The sequence below is a fragment of the Triturus cristatus genome, chromosome 10 (genome assembly GCF_964204655.1).
Source record: "Triturus cristatus chromosome 10, aTriCri1.1, whole genome shotgun sequence".
Lineage (NCBI taxonomy): Eukaryota > Metazoa > Chordata > Amphibia > Caudata > Salamandridae > Triturus > Triturus cristatus.
The window spans coordinates 313,958,917-313,975,733 of NC_140593.1; the positions used below are offsets into that span (position 1 = coordinate 313,958,917).

The 16,817-nt window shown below is 43.7% G+C and overlaps 1 protein-coding gene across 1 annotated transcript in view; it reads right to left on the bottom strand.

The window, feature by feature from the left end:
• CFAP69 (cilia and flagella associated protein 69) overlaps nt 1-16,817 on the bottom strand; it is a 630,939-nt gene that overhangs the window by 208,345 nt on the left and 405,777 nt on the right. The window contains exon 14 of the mRNA XM_085631353.1: nt 7,155-7,273. Within this exon, the coding sequence (XP_085487479.1) occupies nt 7,155-7,273 (119 nt within the window). The remainder of the gene's footprint in view (nt 1-7,154; nt 7,274-16,817) is intronic.

The window sequence follows — 16,817 nt, forward strand, 5'->3', positions numbered from 1 at the left end:
CAACCGACCAAGTACGATGCGAATTAGGCGTTAGGAATATCCCAATCTGAACCCAACGGCATTTTGAATGACTGAGCCGTATGGAGCAGAATCGTACATCTCTACAGGCCGCGTTTCCGAACGACCGAGTATGATGCTGGATTTGGACAGCCTTTCTGAATCATGCCGTCCGACTCGAATCTTCAGTCGGAATAAGACTTTGGGGGCCCGTAGTGGGCCCCACTGCACCCAGATCCTTCCCAATAGGGCCCGTGGGGGACCCATGGGTCCCCCCTTACCAGCCATGCCCAGTGTGGCAGGCACCAGGGGGTGCCCGCCATTTTCCCCAGCCATCACTTTCTTCAATGGGAGCCTATGCATTCGGTAGGAACATAGGATCCTATTTAAGTCAATGGGAGTCCGACCAAATCGTATCTGGAAGCATCCGGATGCATCGTACTCGGTCGGTCGGACTCTCCCGATCCAAGTCGGTTGGAAACCATTCAAAACCCATTCGGTCGGGAAGATTTCCAAACTGCATCAGAATCGTGCCCTAAGTTGGAATATAGGAGTGAAATGCTGTATCCAAATGTCTTCTGTGATACTGGCCTCTAGTATCAATTCAAAACTTAATTCGATTATTATCAGATAAGATCATAAAAGTACATAAAAACAGAAAAAAGCTTGGAGTTACACCCATAACCAGCATGCTGTGACAATTCATAAGTTTCAGAAAGACAACATTTTAAAAAGATGAGATTCATTATATGATTCAGTATGTACATACGCAGATGCCAAGTTAAAATGTAAGTTATATTAGATTATCGATAAAAGCAGTAGGAGTTTAAAACGGTAGATACCAAGTTGAAATACCAGAGACTTTCTTGTTTTCATGCAGGCCCATAAAAACGACGCTACTGAAAAACAAACTAGGGGGTCTGGAAGTGATTTTAAAAATTACAATGCCACCCTACATTGTTTAAAATTGTGGGGCTTAAGGATTGGTGTAATATAATTTTTCCTTTCCCTCAGGTAAAATCCACAGAATAATATTAGGTGGAGGCCGGTTTGAGGGGAATTCATATCACAGGGACAGAGGGTCAGCTCTGAGTGGTTAAAACTTTTCGCTAGGGACCCTAACATCAAAGGTATATAATTTAGGCAAAAACGCAATAATATAACTTTATGTTGCAATAATGGAACATACTCTAGTACATTTCCTTTCATTCCAAGCCTCTTCCCGATTTTTCGTCAGAAGGTCGGCAAATATTTCTCAAGTGCAGCTTTTTCAAGGATAGCCATGTATTCTTCCTTTCCTCTTTTTTTAATTTAATCAGCAATTTGTAGGCCCTTCTCGTATTTTTTATTTTATCCTGCTCTCCTTTTGATCATAGAAGAGTCTTTTGTTCCTCCATCACTGTCTGGCATTCTTCATCAAACCAGCCAGTATTTGTATTTCTTTTCGACTTTGTGTTTTTGGCAAACCTCTTTGAAACTAGAGGTAATAGGGATCTTGTGTGTTTATTTCGTACTTCAACTTGGCAAGCAGCTCGTTTGCGTCTGAACTTGTTAGCCACTCCTTAATGTTTAGTTCAATATCCTCATTCCATCTTATCCATATTTGACCATCGAATTCCAGTTCACAGCTCGGATCATGGATATCGTTAATTACGTCAGAGATGCTTACATCAACGTCCAGTGATAGCGCCTTGTGGTTACTTTCCACCTTCCATGATTCTTGGATTTTCAAATCTGGTCCAATCCTTGTATTGTGAACATAATCAATCACTGTTTGGGAGCCTCGTTCATTGTATGTTGGTATCCAGTGTTTTCATCTGAGTTTCTGGCAATATAAGGCCTTCTACGCTGCACAATTTTTGTAGTCTTTCGCCATTTGTGTCAATATTAGGAAATTCATGCAGAATCGATGAATAAACAAAAGAAAACTGGAACTCTGCAGGAAATCATATATCTGACACCTCTCCTGGATCTCTTCCAGCACAAAAAGGCAACTCGCATACAACTCAACATAAGGAGTTCCCTTCTCTGAGACCATTATGAGGTTTATATGTTTTTTTGGGGGGTTTATGAGACATTGGTTAAAGGGATTCACTGGGCTAGTTCTTACCTGGTGTGGGTTGGGCAGGGAGGCTGGACCCACGGGTCTGTTAAAGTTAGGATTTGTTGTTTCTCTACGGTTGGCATTTGTCAATCCCACTGTGCCTACATACTATCTGACACCTTCTTCCACACATCTTAACGATGCCATCGTATGTCCTGAGGCACAGATGGAGGTTAGGCTCCTATCCTGGAACAGTAGCAGCCTAAACAATCCACAAAAGGGCAAGCAGGTACTGCAATATCTTTCTCACCACGGCACACAGATCGCATTTATCCAGGAGATGCATCTCCCCTCCCGAACCTCTACTACCTTTGCATCAAATTGGGGTCCACACCACTATTATTCATGATACAGTACATATTCATGGGGTGTATGCACTCTCAACCACAAAAATCTCCTATTCCACTCCACAGCCTCTATCTTAGATGAGGATGGCAGATACGCACTTGTGACAGGCACATTGGCGGGGCATTCGGTATTTCCTGGTAACATCTATGCCCCGAATGTTGACTGCCCAGAGTTTTTCCAGAACTTGCACGCGTAGATTGGACGCATGGCCTTCGATCATATTATCTGACTTCAACCTGTTAATAGACCAGTAGCGGCTGGCAGGGAAAAGGGTTCGGGGGGGACAAAATACAAAAAACAAAAAATGCCACTTACCTCCTCACAGCTGCCATCTTTCCACTGTCGTCTCTCTGCTTCTCCAGTGAGTCCCGGAAGCACATAGGCTACCCTGAGCCAATCCCAACACTGCAATGCAGCATTGTGATTGGTCTGAGCACCATGGTTCGGCGCTCAAGCGGGGACTATGAGCCTGTGCATGTTTCCCACCAGGCTGTGAATTACAGCCTGGTGGCAAACATGCAAAGTGTGCATGACTGTGTGGTCGGCCCAACACGGCTGACCAAACAATCATGCACACTTAAGTGTCTAAACCACTCAGCCCCCTGTGCCACCAGCCCCGCCCTAACCCAGCACCGAAACTACAAAAATAAAATGATAATAACAAAGTTATTATCATTTTATTTTTCCTTTTTCCTGCTCTTAGAGCAGTGGGGTGACACTCCTCCACCTTAGAGGAGGAGCCGCCCTTGTGATAGACACCCTCCTCAAAACTATGGCATTCTCACCGACAGGCAAACAATAATTGCTCCGGGTCTTGCACGACCTCTGGGACACATATGCACTCTGAGACTCATGACATGTGAGGAGTACCCCAATACCAGCATACGCGCACTATTGGACCCCACATAACACCGGGTCCCGCATTGATTATTGGTTCCTCTCTCTGATGATAAGGCCATGGCTGGGTGCAGTCAAACACCTAGTCTGCACACATTCAGGTCAATCCCTGGTATGACTCACAATACTTTTCTCTTTAGGCGGTGGACTGGAGAGGCAATGGAGCTTCCCCATCAGGGTGCTACAAGATGAGCTCTTCCGCTCTGAGCTGCGAACGGCGGTGGTGGATTATTTCCAACTCAATGGGGGCTCGATGGACACACAGGCTACCTTATGGGAGGCCTTAAGGGATACATTAGGGGAATCTGCATTTCTAAACACTCTGGGGTGCTACACAATATGCACAGGAGCTTGTCTCGCCTGGAATGAGACCTGGCTGACCTGAATGCTGTGGATGCTTGCCATCACGGTAACCCGCAGTCCCATAAAAGCACCATGCTGTAGGCGGAATGTCGCGATCTGGCTTAATGCGAGGTTTTAATCCTTGGGAAATATGCCAGGCCTGCAGATATGAGGAAAGGTAGAGACTGTGACGCACATTGGCCAGACTCTTACGGCTGCCTAGTGGCTCCTCTTACATTCCAGAACTACACCCAGTGGAGGAGTAGTCAGTGACCTCTAACGAAGGGGTACTATTGGCATTACTTTGATATTACACACAGCTCTACACCTCCCGCATCTCTGATGACACCACAGCTCAGACAGCTTATCCTGGGGAGATAGCCCTGGTGTGGCTTACCACGCCCCAGCAACAGTGAACCCTTCTCCAGCAATGAAATCGTACAGGCCATAGACTCGTTGGATGGCTCCAAAGCTCCTGGCCTTGACTGCTTTACCTGAGAAATTTATAAACATTTTAAGCACATTCTTGCACCACACTTTGTGGCAATGTATACGGAATCCCTCGAGACCGTTGTCCTCCCCACAACACTGCTAGAGGCGGGAATAACTACTTCTCAACCTTGGCAAAGATCTCCACAAATGTGACTCTTACAGGCCCCTTTCTCTCAAACTTTGACAATAAGATATTGGCCTAGTCCATTTCCAATCACCTTACCTTCTTGATGGACCAAATGATATTATCCGCACATTCGAGATTCCTTCTATCCCCTAACCCCCCTCCGATCTATCTCCTTGAACCTTCGTGCAGTTTTTCCTGCTCTGAACAGAATTGCCCCTGATGTCCCAGCTCTGGTTGCCCTTTTTGATGCAGAAAAGGCGGTTGACTGTCTGGAATGGCCCTTTCTACATGCCACTTTCTGCAAGCTAGGTTTTCCACATGGCTTTACATCCCTGATAATAGTTTTATATACCGGCCCCACGGCACTTATCAGAGCTAATGGATCACTGACCTGCAGGAAAACCACATGCATAGTGGCATACAGTTCGGATTGCCCCTCCCCCCCCCCCCCCCACCCCCAATTATTTCTCTTTTCGTCGACGATGTATTATTGTTTGTCCGGCATCAGGAAGTTAACTTGACCCCACTCCTCCGTGAAATAGTCTGCAGCAATTCACGGGTTTCCAAATAAATTAATCTAATCGGAGCTTTTTCCACTCACAAATATCACCAAATCAGGTCATTGCAAATTCCCACTGTCCTGGTGCGATGGACAGATGAAATACTGTGGCATACTCCTTCACAGGGACAAGGAACTGGTGATACGGTTAAACTACGGCCAGCTGTTGACAAACTGATTACGCAGGTGGACAGGTGGGTTAGCCTTCCATGATCAATCGCTGGGCGAATCACCATTATTAAAAATGGTGATTCTCCCCCACTATCTCCACCTTTTCCTTAATATTCCCATCCCACTCACCAACACTTTCTTTGCCACATTACGGGGCATATTGCTGAAGCTTATTTGGGCTGGTAAGCGGCTGCGAATCGGCTGAGATACATTACTGCTTACTTACAAGTGGGGAGGTTTTGGCGTCCACACCTGCACCAATACTATCTAGCAGCGCAATCTCACTATGCCCCCCACTGGTTTCATATGGATACATACATTACGCATTTCCGTGTAGAGCATACCTTACTTCGACCACACCAAGTCCTCTGACTGCCCCAAATACAATTTTGCAGAAGAAGATTTCATACACATGATGTGGACGTGTAGGCATATCGTAACGTATTGGCATATCTTTTGCCAACTAGCCCAAAATTACTAATACCCGACTCCCAAACAATTCTTATAGCTTTGGGGGCCTGGAATAGTCTGAAATGTAACCCTTGTAGGAGTGTGATAGTTAGTTGTTGTGCTGGGACTGTTATTAGCAGAGCTAGTTGAGGCAATGGGTGGTGCAAGCTGCAGTGGCCTACCGACCAGGACCACAGCACTTATTTTTACACAAATTATGCACGGACAATAGCCAACTATTAGAATGCCAAAATTGTATTTAAAACGTGCTAAACCTCTTCCTTTTTGCTGTGTTTCTTACATTATGCCAGGTAGCGCCACATGCCAGCCACTGTAAGAGAGCATTATTCCCTTTGAACAGGAGCTTCTGACAAACATGATTACGAGGCAATAAAGATATTAAGGTGTGTCCCAGCTGCAATGCATAACCAAGCAATGTTGCAACGGAAACCTCAAGAGGATAGCCAATGAGTGGCTTATGTATTGGACTTACCGGCATGGTGCTTACTAGACCTTACAAAAATAGTGGAGGCCACGGACATAACTGCCTGAATGGAATCGGGAGTGGCTTCTCTGGGTAATCTATTTGAAGGGGATGCTCTGCACACTTCCCAATTTTTCAAGAAGTCCTATCTCACACGGGTAGGTCCTTTCCTAGTCTTTATGTCTGTAACTAGCAATGTTAAATGGGTCTGTGCCTGTGGAATGGAGGTGCCTATGACACACAATGTGGCAGTGCAGGTGTGGGAGAGCAGTGGGCAAGCTTTATTCAGCAATAAGGACCATGACAGGAGCGTCTCGTCAGGCACTGATATCGGAGGAGTCTTGACTGACGCGCAGTGGAGAATGGTGTAATGTGTAGATAATATTGTCTGTAGATGGCTGGTACTGTGTATTGAAACTGAGAAACGTTGTTGCTTATTGTAAAACTCCCAATTTTTTTGTTTAAATCTTTTTATTAGCATTTTGAAAATTTTTCGGTAGACAATCCGAGCAATGACCGTTCATTGTGAATAAATGTTTGTAAGTAGCAAAGAATCAAGCCCTAAACAGGAGAGGATGTAGCAGATAAATTACATAACATTGACTACAAGGAGTCCAAAGACCGCGTCTATCAGAAGGCGCATCGGAGTCAAAAAGTCGTACCACTGCTCGGCGTGTAGATAAGTCAGACATGGTACAAATTGCATCAACTGTGGACATAGGGTACAACAAAAGGAGGACAACATAAAACAAGAAAGGGTAGGAGAGTCGCTTGAGACCTGCCGCCATGTCTAGTGCATCCGAGGGGGGGGATTGTAAAACTCTTAATAAACAAATAATAATAAAAAGAATCTTAAAGAAGTTCCTGCGGCATAAAATGTAATAACTACTAGGAGGAAAACAGCTGTTTTGTGTGGTAAAATGTAGTCTTTTAACCCTTCATCCTCAAAAATTACATCAGTTGTGAGCTACTGGCCATTAACGAAATGCTTGCTAAATATAATTTGCAATTAATCAAGGTTTAGCTATTTCCACCTCAAACGATTCCATTGACATATTTGTAACATGCATATATCCATATGAATTGAATGTTTGGTTAGTCATCAGGCATCCACGACCTAATTATATCAGTTAAAATGTGGTTTCAAACATTCTTGTATATAACAATTCTAAAGTGAACTAACCTTTCTATGAAGATCGTTTTCACACACAGTAGACAAAATAAATAATATATCCGCCTGGATTTCCAATACTGTAACATCTTCTTTTTCCTTAGCACTCTGATCTATTCTTTTTAGAATTCCTACAATTTAGAAAAATATATTACTATCCAAAATATCTTAATATTGGTCAATTAAAGATTTTAAAGTTCTCCTTTACTAAGCATGCTAGCACATACTTTACACTTTGTTGTATATGTGAAAATATTACATGCTATTTTGTGCTATCATATAACTACTAATATTAATAATAATGATACCTTGTGCTATCGTATAACTACTGATAGATGGGGCATAACAAACTGCAATACGCGCCACCCAAACTCAATTGATTATCACGCATATTACAAGTTCATTTGCTTATACACATAACGTTTTTATTGAAATTTGAATTAAAAAAAACATTGTAAATATAAAATAGTATCCAAAACAAGTAATTTGAATTTAAGTTGTGTGAGCCAGCTAACAAAGACAAACCATTCTTACCAGAAACTATTTCTGAATAAATGACAATTCAAAAGTGATGCAGAATATTAACTTTGGTACAACCGATGCCCTCATTAGGCATTTTGCACAGTGGGCTGGATGACCACCCTATCCTAGTGTACCGTACCTCCATTATGCGATAGGGGTGGAGCTGAGGGTTGTGCTTGGAGGATGGGTATTTTTTTGCACCAGGAGTGCTCCACTGTACCCACCGGGGTGGACCACATTCCGTATTGACATGCCCCAAGCCAATACAACCGTCTCTAGGCTAGAGCAGGATTGAAATGTGCAATAATCAATCTATTGCAGAGAAAGGGAAAAAGAGTAAAGTACTCACTGTACACCTCATACCTGTGCACCCTTGTTCCTCAATCCTCAATATTTTTGAGAAATCACCTGCAAATATAGGGTATGAATTGTCTTTCCATAGCTTAAGTATCTGTCACTTAAAACCTTGAAGCTCCAATGCTGCACGCATCTCTTACCAGGCCCCACATAAACATAGTTGCCTAAGCATCAAAATAACCAGTCATACTCCCCATCCATACCAAAAGCATGAGGTCCAGAGAAACACAAAAAGGAGATGGTGGCTGGCCCACGGAGAGAAAGAGAGAATATACACCATCAATACAAGCGTTATTACAGTAAGTAACGTATACATCAACTCACTCTTCCGTACGTTTGCAACACATCACAAAGAATCCCAAAAAAGAATGGCAAAGTGTACTGAGCAGGCATAGGGGCTTAGACAAACACTGACAGACGAGGTTTAACCAAACATGGGGCCAGATGTACAACCGTTTTTAGAGGGCACACACGGAAAATCGGGCTGTTTGCGACCGTTAAAAAGGGTCAGTAGTATGTAAAAAGCCTATTTTGCGACTCAATAACATATTACCAGCTAGCAATATAGGGTTTGCGAGTCGCTATTAGGAAGGGGAATGCCAAGAGTGTTACTTCCTAATAGCAAAATAATCGCAGTTACCACCAATTTCAAATTGGTGGTAAGCCAGTCACAAATGGGAATGGGTATCCACTTGGGATCCCTTCCCCTTTGTGTTTGGCAGCAAAAATATTTTTTAATAGCAAGCTGTGGCCCTTAAAAAATGAAATGAAAACTTTTGATTTTTTTTCTTTTAAACGCATCCTGTTTTCCATTAAGGAAAACGGGCTGCATTTGAAAGGAAAAACTTGCTTTATTTAAAAAGCAAACACAGACCTGGTGATCTGCTGTCCCCAGCAGGCCACCATCCCTGTGATTGTAGCCCATTCCCAATGGGTCGCAATTGCGACCTGACTCATGAACACTGATGAGGCAGGTCATTTGCGACCTAAATGAGAATCGCTAAATGTGTCTGAGACACATTAGTACATTCCATTTTGCGAGTTTCAAAAAATCGCACTTTGCGACCCGCAAAATGGAATGGTCGTATATCTGTCCCTAAATGGCCAATCTAGGGAACATTAGTAATACATTATGCCTACAAATGGCGGGTAAAAAAACACTGCACTTAAACTCCAGAGGGACATTCTGCTGGAATGCCACTGAGGTTGTCTTGTCTCTTAAAGCATTAACATGGATTCCCCTAAGATAAGAGCCTTCCACAAAAAACATCTACAGGCATATAAACAATGTTGAGGAATATTTCCTTGTTGAAGCAAAACCATTTCGCACAAAAAGCATGTCTATGTACCAATGCCCTTGGTGAACTTTAGTTAAGGCTTTCCCACCGTTAATATTCTGTGTGGTCTGCTCAGCATCACAAGACTGAGAAGAGATGGGAAAAAGAAGAATGTTAGCAGACATGTATCCTGGTTCAGATGGCATTCCAAGAGAATATTCCAAACAAAGAAGCGACATGCCTGCACAATCAATTCTTCTTTGTGAGACAGCTGAAAGAGCCCAACGCTCAGCATGCAGATGTGACACCTACTACAAAACCAGTTTCCATGTCACCATTTTAATATCACTAATGGCCTCAGGCTTAAATAGTTTGTAGACTAAAATATTTAACACAACAATCAGGTCTCTAATAAGCTAGGGATGTACGAAATACGAGAAAAGAGTAGCTTATCAACAAAACAATGCTTAAGTATATCATTTTAAGAGAAAAAGATTACCATTTAGTGGTCTGGCAGACCGAGCAGCAGAAGAGACTGAAGAGCAGTCTGGGGAAGAAGCTGTGGTCAGCTAATTCTCATGGTAATGGTAAATTTGCAAGCCTTGAAGCTTCAGCACTGCTGCAAAGAACTCCATGTATGGAGACCCCCCCTGAATTTATGAGAACTATCCGACTTAGTATCCTCAAGCAAAAAAAAAAAAAATCATCCTTATCTGGTTCACTCATGCAGCATGCTGTACAGCTGTGTGCTGAGTCTATAGACACCCCTCTACCTAAATGACAACCCTCTTCCTAGATGACACCCCATAGCACATATGGACCTTCAAGTCTTCCGAGATTAAGAAATATTACTGAAGCAATCGTGCCGATTTTTGATGGTGACGTGTAAAGTCTGTGGGTACCCAATCAAAGCCTCATTTTCAGGTGCTTCTCTTAATGCCATCATTGCTCTGTGCAGACAATTCATCTAAGCTAGCAATCCATCACTGTACAGATTTGTCGGCAGAAGGGATGTCCAGTTTTAAATCTTGCCTCTACTAAAGCTTTAGTACAGCAGTGCCACTGTTGTTGCAAGGAAACTCAATTGTCAGACAGGGATTCACTAAAATAGTCACAGTTAATAGGATTTCGTATGCCAGTGGAAAGCACGAAATAATTTTTCCTGGTATGAAGCAACAATCTATTTTGTAAATAGAGAGATTGGAAGGTGCACTCGTTTCGGAGTCAAAAAAATGAAATAAATCTCTTATTCCATACAAAAGTCCTTTTATTCAACAAGTTGTCCAAAACTGGCACACAGCCAACGCGTTTCGTTCCCAATTCTTTGCCAGTGGGAACTTCATCAGGGCTGTAACATTATAGATAAAAGACGACATAAATAACACATAATATTGAACGAATAAAACAAACATAATAATACTAAAATATTCATAGATGACCCAACAAGAAACAACATCACAGATGAATCAGTCAGCAAAACTAAACAGGCAAACTCTGGTGTAGGAGAAATCACACCAATCTATTTTGGACTGGCGTTTCAGTGGTGTTCAACTACATCTCCCTCTCCTCTGAGGTGGTCTTCAACTTCGGGGAGTGCATACTGTAGGAAGGTGGAATCTGACTATATGGTTGCCCCCAACTTTTTGCCTGGTATTTGAATGTTTTTTGACTAGTCTGGCTGGGATCCTGCTATCCAGGACTCCAGCCTATCTGTTTCCTCTCTAAAACTGATGTGAGTACCCTAGGTAAATTCCAATTGGATACTGAGGACACCCTGTCAGCCCCTTGTAGATGGTACCCTAGGTACCCAGGGTATGGGTCCCTCAGAGGCCTACCAGGGGCTGCAGCACTTATTGTGCCACCCTTGGGACAGCCATACAAACTGACATCACCAGACCACTACTGTAGTCTGGGTAAGGTGGTGCTTGCACCCCTTACAGGGATATAGGTATCCTGTATCCCACTTAATACAAAACATATATCCTCATAGGTCACCCCTAAGGCAGGCCTTGCTAATCCTACAAGGCAGGGTGCTGAGATATGTGTGAGGGGGAACCCCTATCTGAGTAGGGCCCCTCTGAAACCTTCGTAAAACTATTGCTGGGTTGTTTGTAGTGCAGGCATACCATATACTCTTAACCGCATTATAAGTAATCGCGATAGCGTGATAACTTGAGAATGGCTACACAGAACCATATCGTGTTTGGTGTCAAACATGTAGGAATCATACCCCCAATCCAGCCAAGGGAGTGAGGGCATGATTTCCCCCTGCTAGAGGGGCGATATGGAAAAAGCGGCAGAATTTAGACACCAATTTAAAAGTGCACACGTAGTACAAAATGGATGCTACCTGCCACCCACACGACTCTGGCTGCCTGTTGCTGGGCAGAACTCCAGCCACGGCAGCTGGACAATAGGGATCTTGTTGCAGGGAGGTGCTCCCACCTCCCCAGACAGACTATGTGGATTGGAACTGGGTGGGTGCACCATAGGATGTCTTTCAGACTTGCACGTAGGCTTCTCCAGTGCCTACTTCTGCATACACCGCCTCAAACCGGTTCAGGGGCATCCTGTCCCCTGCCCAGGCGAGAAACCACACAAAGGGGAGAGGGTGTAGCCACCCTTTCCCGCCTGACCTCTCATTGGTGGGCTCTGATCTGGACACTCCCCTAATCTTTGGATAAAGGTGAATACAGGGTCCCCAGAGCCTCAGATTATTCTTGAACTTCACAGACTTGAACTTCGACTTGCTGCCGCACAGCTAAAGGAAGAAATCTCCCTTGGGGTAAAGGAGTTACCCCCCTGCTTGGCAGGCACCTGAAACACTGCAAGTGACCCGGTTGGAACCTCGCTGCTCCTACAGACATCGACGACTCTTTCCTACCCTGAGGTGGGTTTCCAAGCATCCCAGAGGCCAGTGAGTGTGCACAGCAAAGCTCAGCACCGTGGACCCCGTGGGTGCTGAGATCCCCAATACCCCAGGACACCAGCCACCTCTTGCACAGCACCTGACCCCGACGAGTGGGGAAGTCGTGCTTTGGCCCATTATTGAGCCAACCTCTCAGCATCATCTGTGCCAAAGATCGACGCACGCCAAATTGCTGCCTCCCGCGGTCCCTTGTCTCTCGACTGGTGGGCCCTAGCGGAGGTCAATCTTCACTTCCAAGAGTTCCCCTGGTTGCTCCAGGTTGCTCCAGGCCTGCTCTTCAGTCTCCTCGCTGGAGACCTTGCTCAAACCTTGTGGGTCTGCACCAGTAGCAGTTTTGTGTTTCTTGCGTGGGTTGCGGTTGCCAAGGCTTAGTGGAGCCAATCCGGACACTAACACCGCAGCGACCCTCATCCTTCGCGGGACAGTCGCCCTCCAGAAACTGGCCTTCCTTGACGCCTCCTGGACCCCGTGGCTGACGATCCAAGCTACACCTCTTCCACCTGGAAGCACCCGACATTGAAGGGCTCCTTCTCCTGCGCCCCCTGGTCACTGTGCCGTGACCCAGACTCTGTCCCCTCTGCTTCCAGGTCCTTCTCTTCAAGAGCTACATTTTCAATCTTCACGACATTGACGACGCTTCTTGCTAGCAGCAGTTCTTCACGTTTTGCCATTGAAAATCAGCCCGCGACCCGACATCGAAAACGACCTATGCACCCGGCTTCCCTGGGGCAGGTAACAGTGGTACCTCGGTACTCTCGTGGGTGTGGGCCCTTCAAAAGCTTAACTCTAAAGTATTGAACTTGAACTCCTGCTAGAAGTGTTTTTAATCTTGTAAAATTCAACCGCGACATTCTCCATAGGCTTTAATAGAGATTCCGACAGTAGCTTCAGCCACTGCACGCGTCTCCCGTGGGTCCCCTTCCTCACTACCTTGGGTGGTTTCACAAGGGGCCAGCGACCCTAAATGCCCTAGGCATTGTCTGTAGAATTGTCGTGGTTCTTATACCACTTTTTTGATATATGGTTTGGTCCCCCCTGGGGCCCTATGATTCCAGTGCTATTTATTGTAACTATCAATGCTTGTTTGAATTGTATCTTTACCTCCAGCCTCATAAAGAGACTAGTGGGATTATTCTTAGAATAAATACATATATTTTATATATATACCTGTGTGGACTACTCTTTCATTTGGTTATTCAAGAGGTTATCTATGGTAAAACAATAAGCTTAACACTCCTTCAAGACTTAGCCTGAAGGCTGCTCTCCACAGCTACCACTAGGATAGCTTTCTTTAAAAGTTGTCTTTAACCTATCACCATAAGAGTCGAATTGGACTGGTGCAAGGTGTCCCCTATAACTAGTGGACAGCATATGCCAGGCCAACTTCTCACACATATCTAGAGAGAAACTGGTTGCTGTCCAACCCTTCAGTGCCCAAATCAAGAAACTCACTGCTCTTATTAGAAAGATGTAGTTTTTAATATTTTGTAATACAGAACTGTGGCAATAGTTGCTTATTTGAATCATCGTAGCACCATATTCTCCATGATACTGGATCAGAGTCTTCATAACCAGACAACGTTCAAGTTAACAGCAGGCCAACCATGGGTATGAGATATGCCAATCAGTGACGACAGTACAAAGAAAGAAAAGTTACTGACTTTAATAGTTTTGCATTGTTGGAATTTTTATTGAAGTCATAAAAGTTAGAATAATTGCTGCCTCAAGCACTCTTAGATGAGAAGAAATGCTCCCTCCACTACCGGAGTGTCATTCAGAGTTTTATTATTGTTTTGATCCAGTAGAGGTTTACCTTCCGAGTTGGGCGGCTGGGAATCTCTGCCTCTTGAAGATTTTCTATAGTTGCGCTGTTGAGAATGCTGAATTCATATGACTGAACTCTATGTGACCACTGAGGCATTTGAACCCTCTATTGGTACTTCCTACCTCTTCTACATCTGAGTCCGTAAAATCTTTTGGTCTCTTTCAGATCTATAGCTGTCACAGTCTCAGCCTCAGACTTCTTCCCCTGCATCTCATCAGCAGCGTGTGATCTCCTTAGAGCGATACCATGGCGGTACTCTATTGGAGCAAAGTCAGTCGACTCAATAGAGGAATAAACCATCTACTTAGATATAAGGAGCCCCTCTTTAACTTCATTTGCAAAATCTTGATTGCAGTTGCTCAGTAAACAACGCTGGAAGTCTTGAACTTTCTCTCACAATGCACCATCGTGCTTGCCAAGAAGAGCAGAAGTGCTTGTAAATTTGACAACTGTACCCACTGTTCTGCAGCCTTTCTCCAACCACATCCAACGTCTTACTCTTTCTATCTGGTGGCCCAGATATCTCTGGAGCAGAGCCATGCTATTTAACTGACTATAAGACAGTAACAGAATGTGGTTTTGGATCCATCTGCAGAAAAAACGGATACTGTAAAATAGGTTTATATCTTTTCATCTGTCTAGGATCTGCCCCTTTAGTTATTGTTAGAGATAAAAAAACATTTTCCCAAAGCCAGGAACCAAAGGCAAAAGAAGTGCAGCAATGCTCGTCTGAAAAGTCTCTGTAATCATCAAAACCGAGGCAGATGTGTTTAGAGCCTCCAGTGAATGGTGTGACGTTGACCCATTCAGAGTGCCTCCATGACGAGTGGTTTGACTTCGGCATCCATGCTCAAATGAAGAGGGGCATCTAATCTTCCATGGTGATGTCAATACCAACACTGTAGCCATTTTTGATAGTGAGCAGGTTGCAACCATACCGGTCTTCAACATTTCTGTAGTCAACATTCAGTCAGTTATGTCAATGGCATCTATTTCTTTCTGAACTCCCTAGAGCACCCTCTACTAGAGGCTTTTGGTGGAGGATGCAAGTTCATAATAGTGTTCTTCTCATCCTGCTCCACACCTCCTGCTGAACTATCTGTGTTCCTCTGTACGACCAAGTCTCTCCAGCTTTCCGCTCTGGTAAATGCTTACCCAGTCCTTTGGTCTTCTCTTGACATAGTTGTAAAAAGAAATCACATTACTTAGTGAAATGGCATGAAGAAAGGCGCACTGCACAAATTAAATGTTGGTGATGTATTACTTTTTTACTGCCACAGGAAGGATACTTCATAAATAGCAATCTGGAAAAGGTAGTCCCATACATGTTATTGAATGAGTATGTGCATTTTAAAATCCCAGTTGAACTCTTTGAAGTCTAAACTATGGCAATCTCAAAGTTGTCTAGGATCCCCACATGGAAGGCACAATTATTATAACATTTATGATTATCAATGAAGATCCTATGATGCAGAAATATAGATTCCTACAACATACTGCCTACTCCTTTCCCCCCAGAAATATGCTAAGACCACTGTTATTCAACTTCGGTGACTTCTTACTTATTTGAAGGGTAAGTCAGATCTGGGATTGGATCTGCTTCCATGCAGATATGAACTGTATAAGGAAAATACTTGGCAAGAAGAAAACAAGTTACTTACCTGTAACTACAGTTATCCAGTATTGGTATCTTTCATAGATTCACATGCCTGAATCATTCCCTGTCGCCGGGGCGGGAGTCCCACGGTAAAATACAAAAGCAGTGCCTAAGTAAGTAATAGTAGTAGGCTAAAAGAAAGCCAGAGGCCTAGTAGCCTATCTACATCATTATACGAAAAGAACTAAAAAATAGTTCCAACCAATCAGCTACCAGCACCCTCTAGAACCTTCCCAACAGAGGCAGTTCTCCTCCGATTTTCTTAGCACAAGTGGGAAACATGGATCCCAACCAAAGAACTGTCTCGCCGGGGAGGAGGTTGGGTGCATGTGAATCTATGAAAGATACCAATACTGGATAACTGCAGTTATAGGTAAGTAACTTGTTTTCTTATCCAGTATTGAGGTATCTTTCAGAGATTCACATGCCTGAATCAGAATAGCAAGCAGTAAGCTAAAACAGTGTTGTTTGCGGATGGTGGGAGACAGGGTTCATAAACTCCCAAAACACATCCAGAAAGGTTAGAACATTAACAAGCTAGTTATACTGTCAAATAAATATAATGCACGTTAAGAAATAGTACCTATGAAAGGCAAATTTAAAATACAAGGAAATGTATAAATTCGAAGCCATAAACATAATACATATATATATATTTAACACATGAAACAGTGCAGTATAGATAAAAACGTAAGTCTAACCTTAGTGAAAAAGATGCTGAATAACGGCTTGTCCTACAGTTGCATCATCCAGCAGAGCAGATTGCAGACAGTAGTGTTTCGTGAACGTGTGGACATTCTTCCATGTCGCAGCACGACAGATGTTTTCCAATGTTACTCCGGCAAATAGTGCAGTAGAAGCTGCCATAGTTCTGGTAGAATGCGCTTTGACCTTTCTTTGTAAAGGTTTGTTGGTTTTGTCATGACAGAAATGAATTGTAGAAGCCAGCCATCTGGCTATTGTTGCCTTAGTTACAGCAGTCCCAAGTGTGGCTTGACCATAGGCTACGAACAATTGAGTAGATCGTCTGATGTCCTTAGTCTTCTGTAAATAGAACTTTAAACAACGTTTAACATCGAGTGAGTGTAATGCTCTCTCCGCTGGCGTG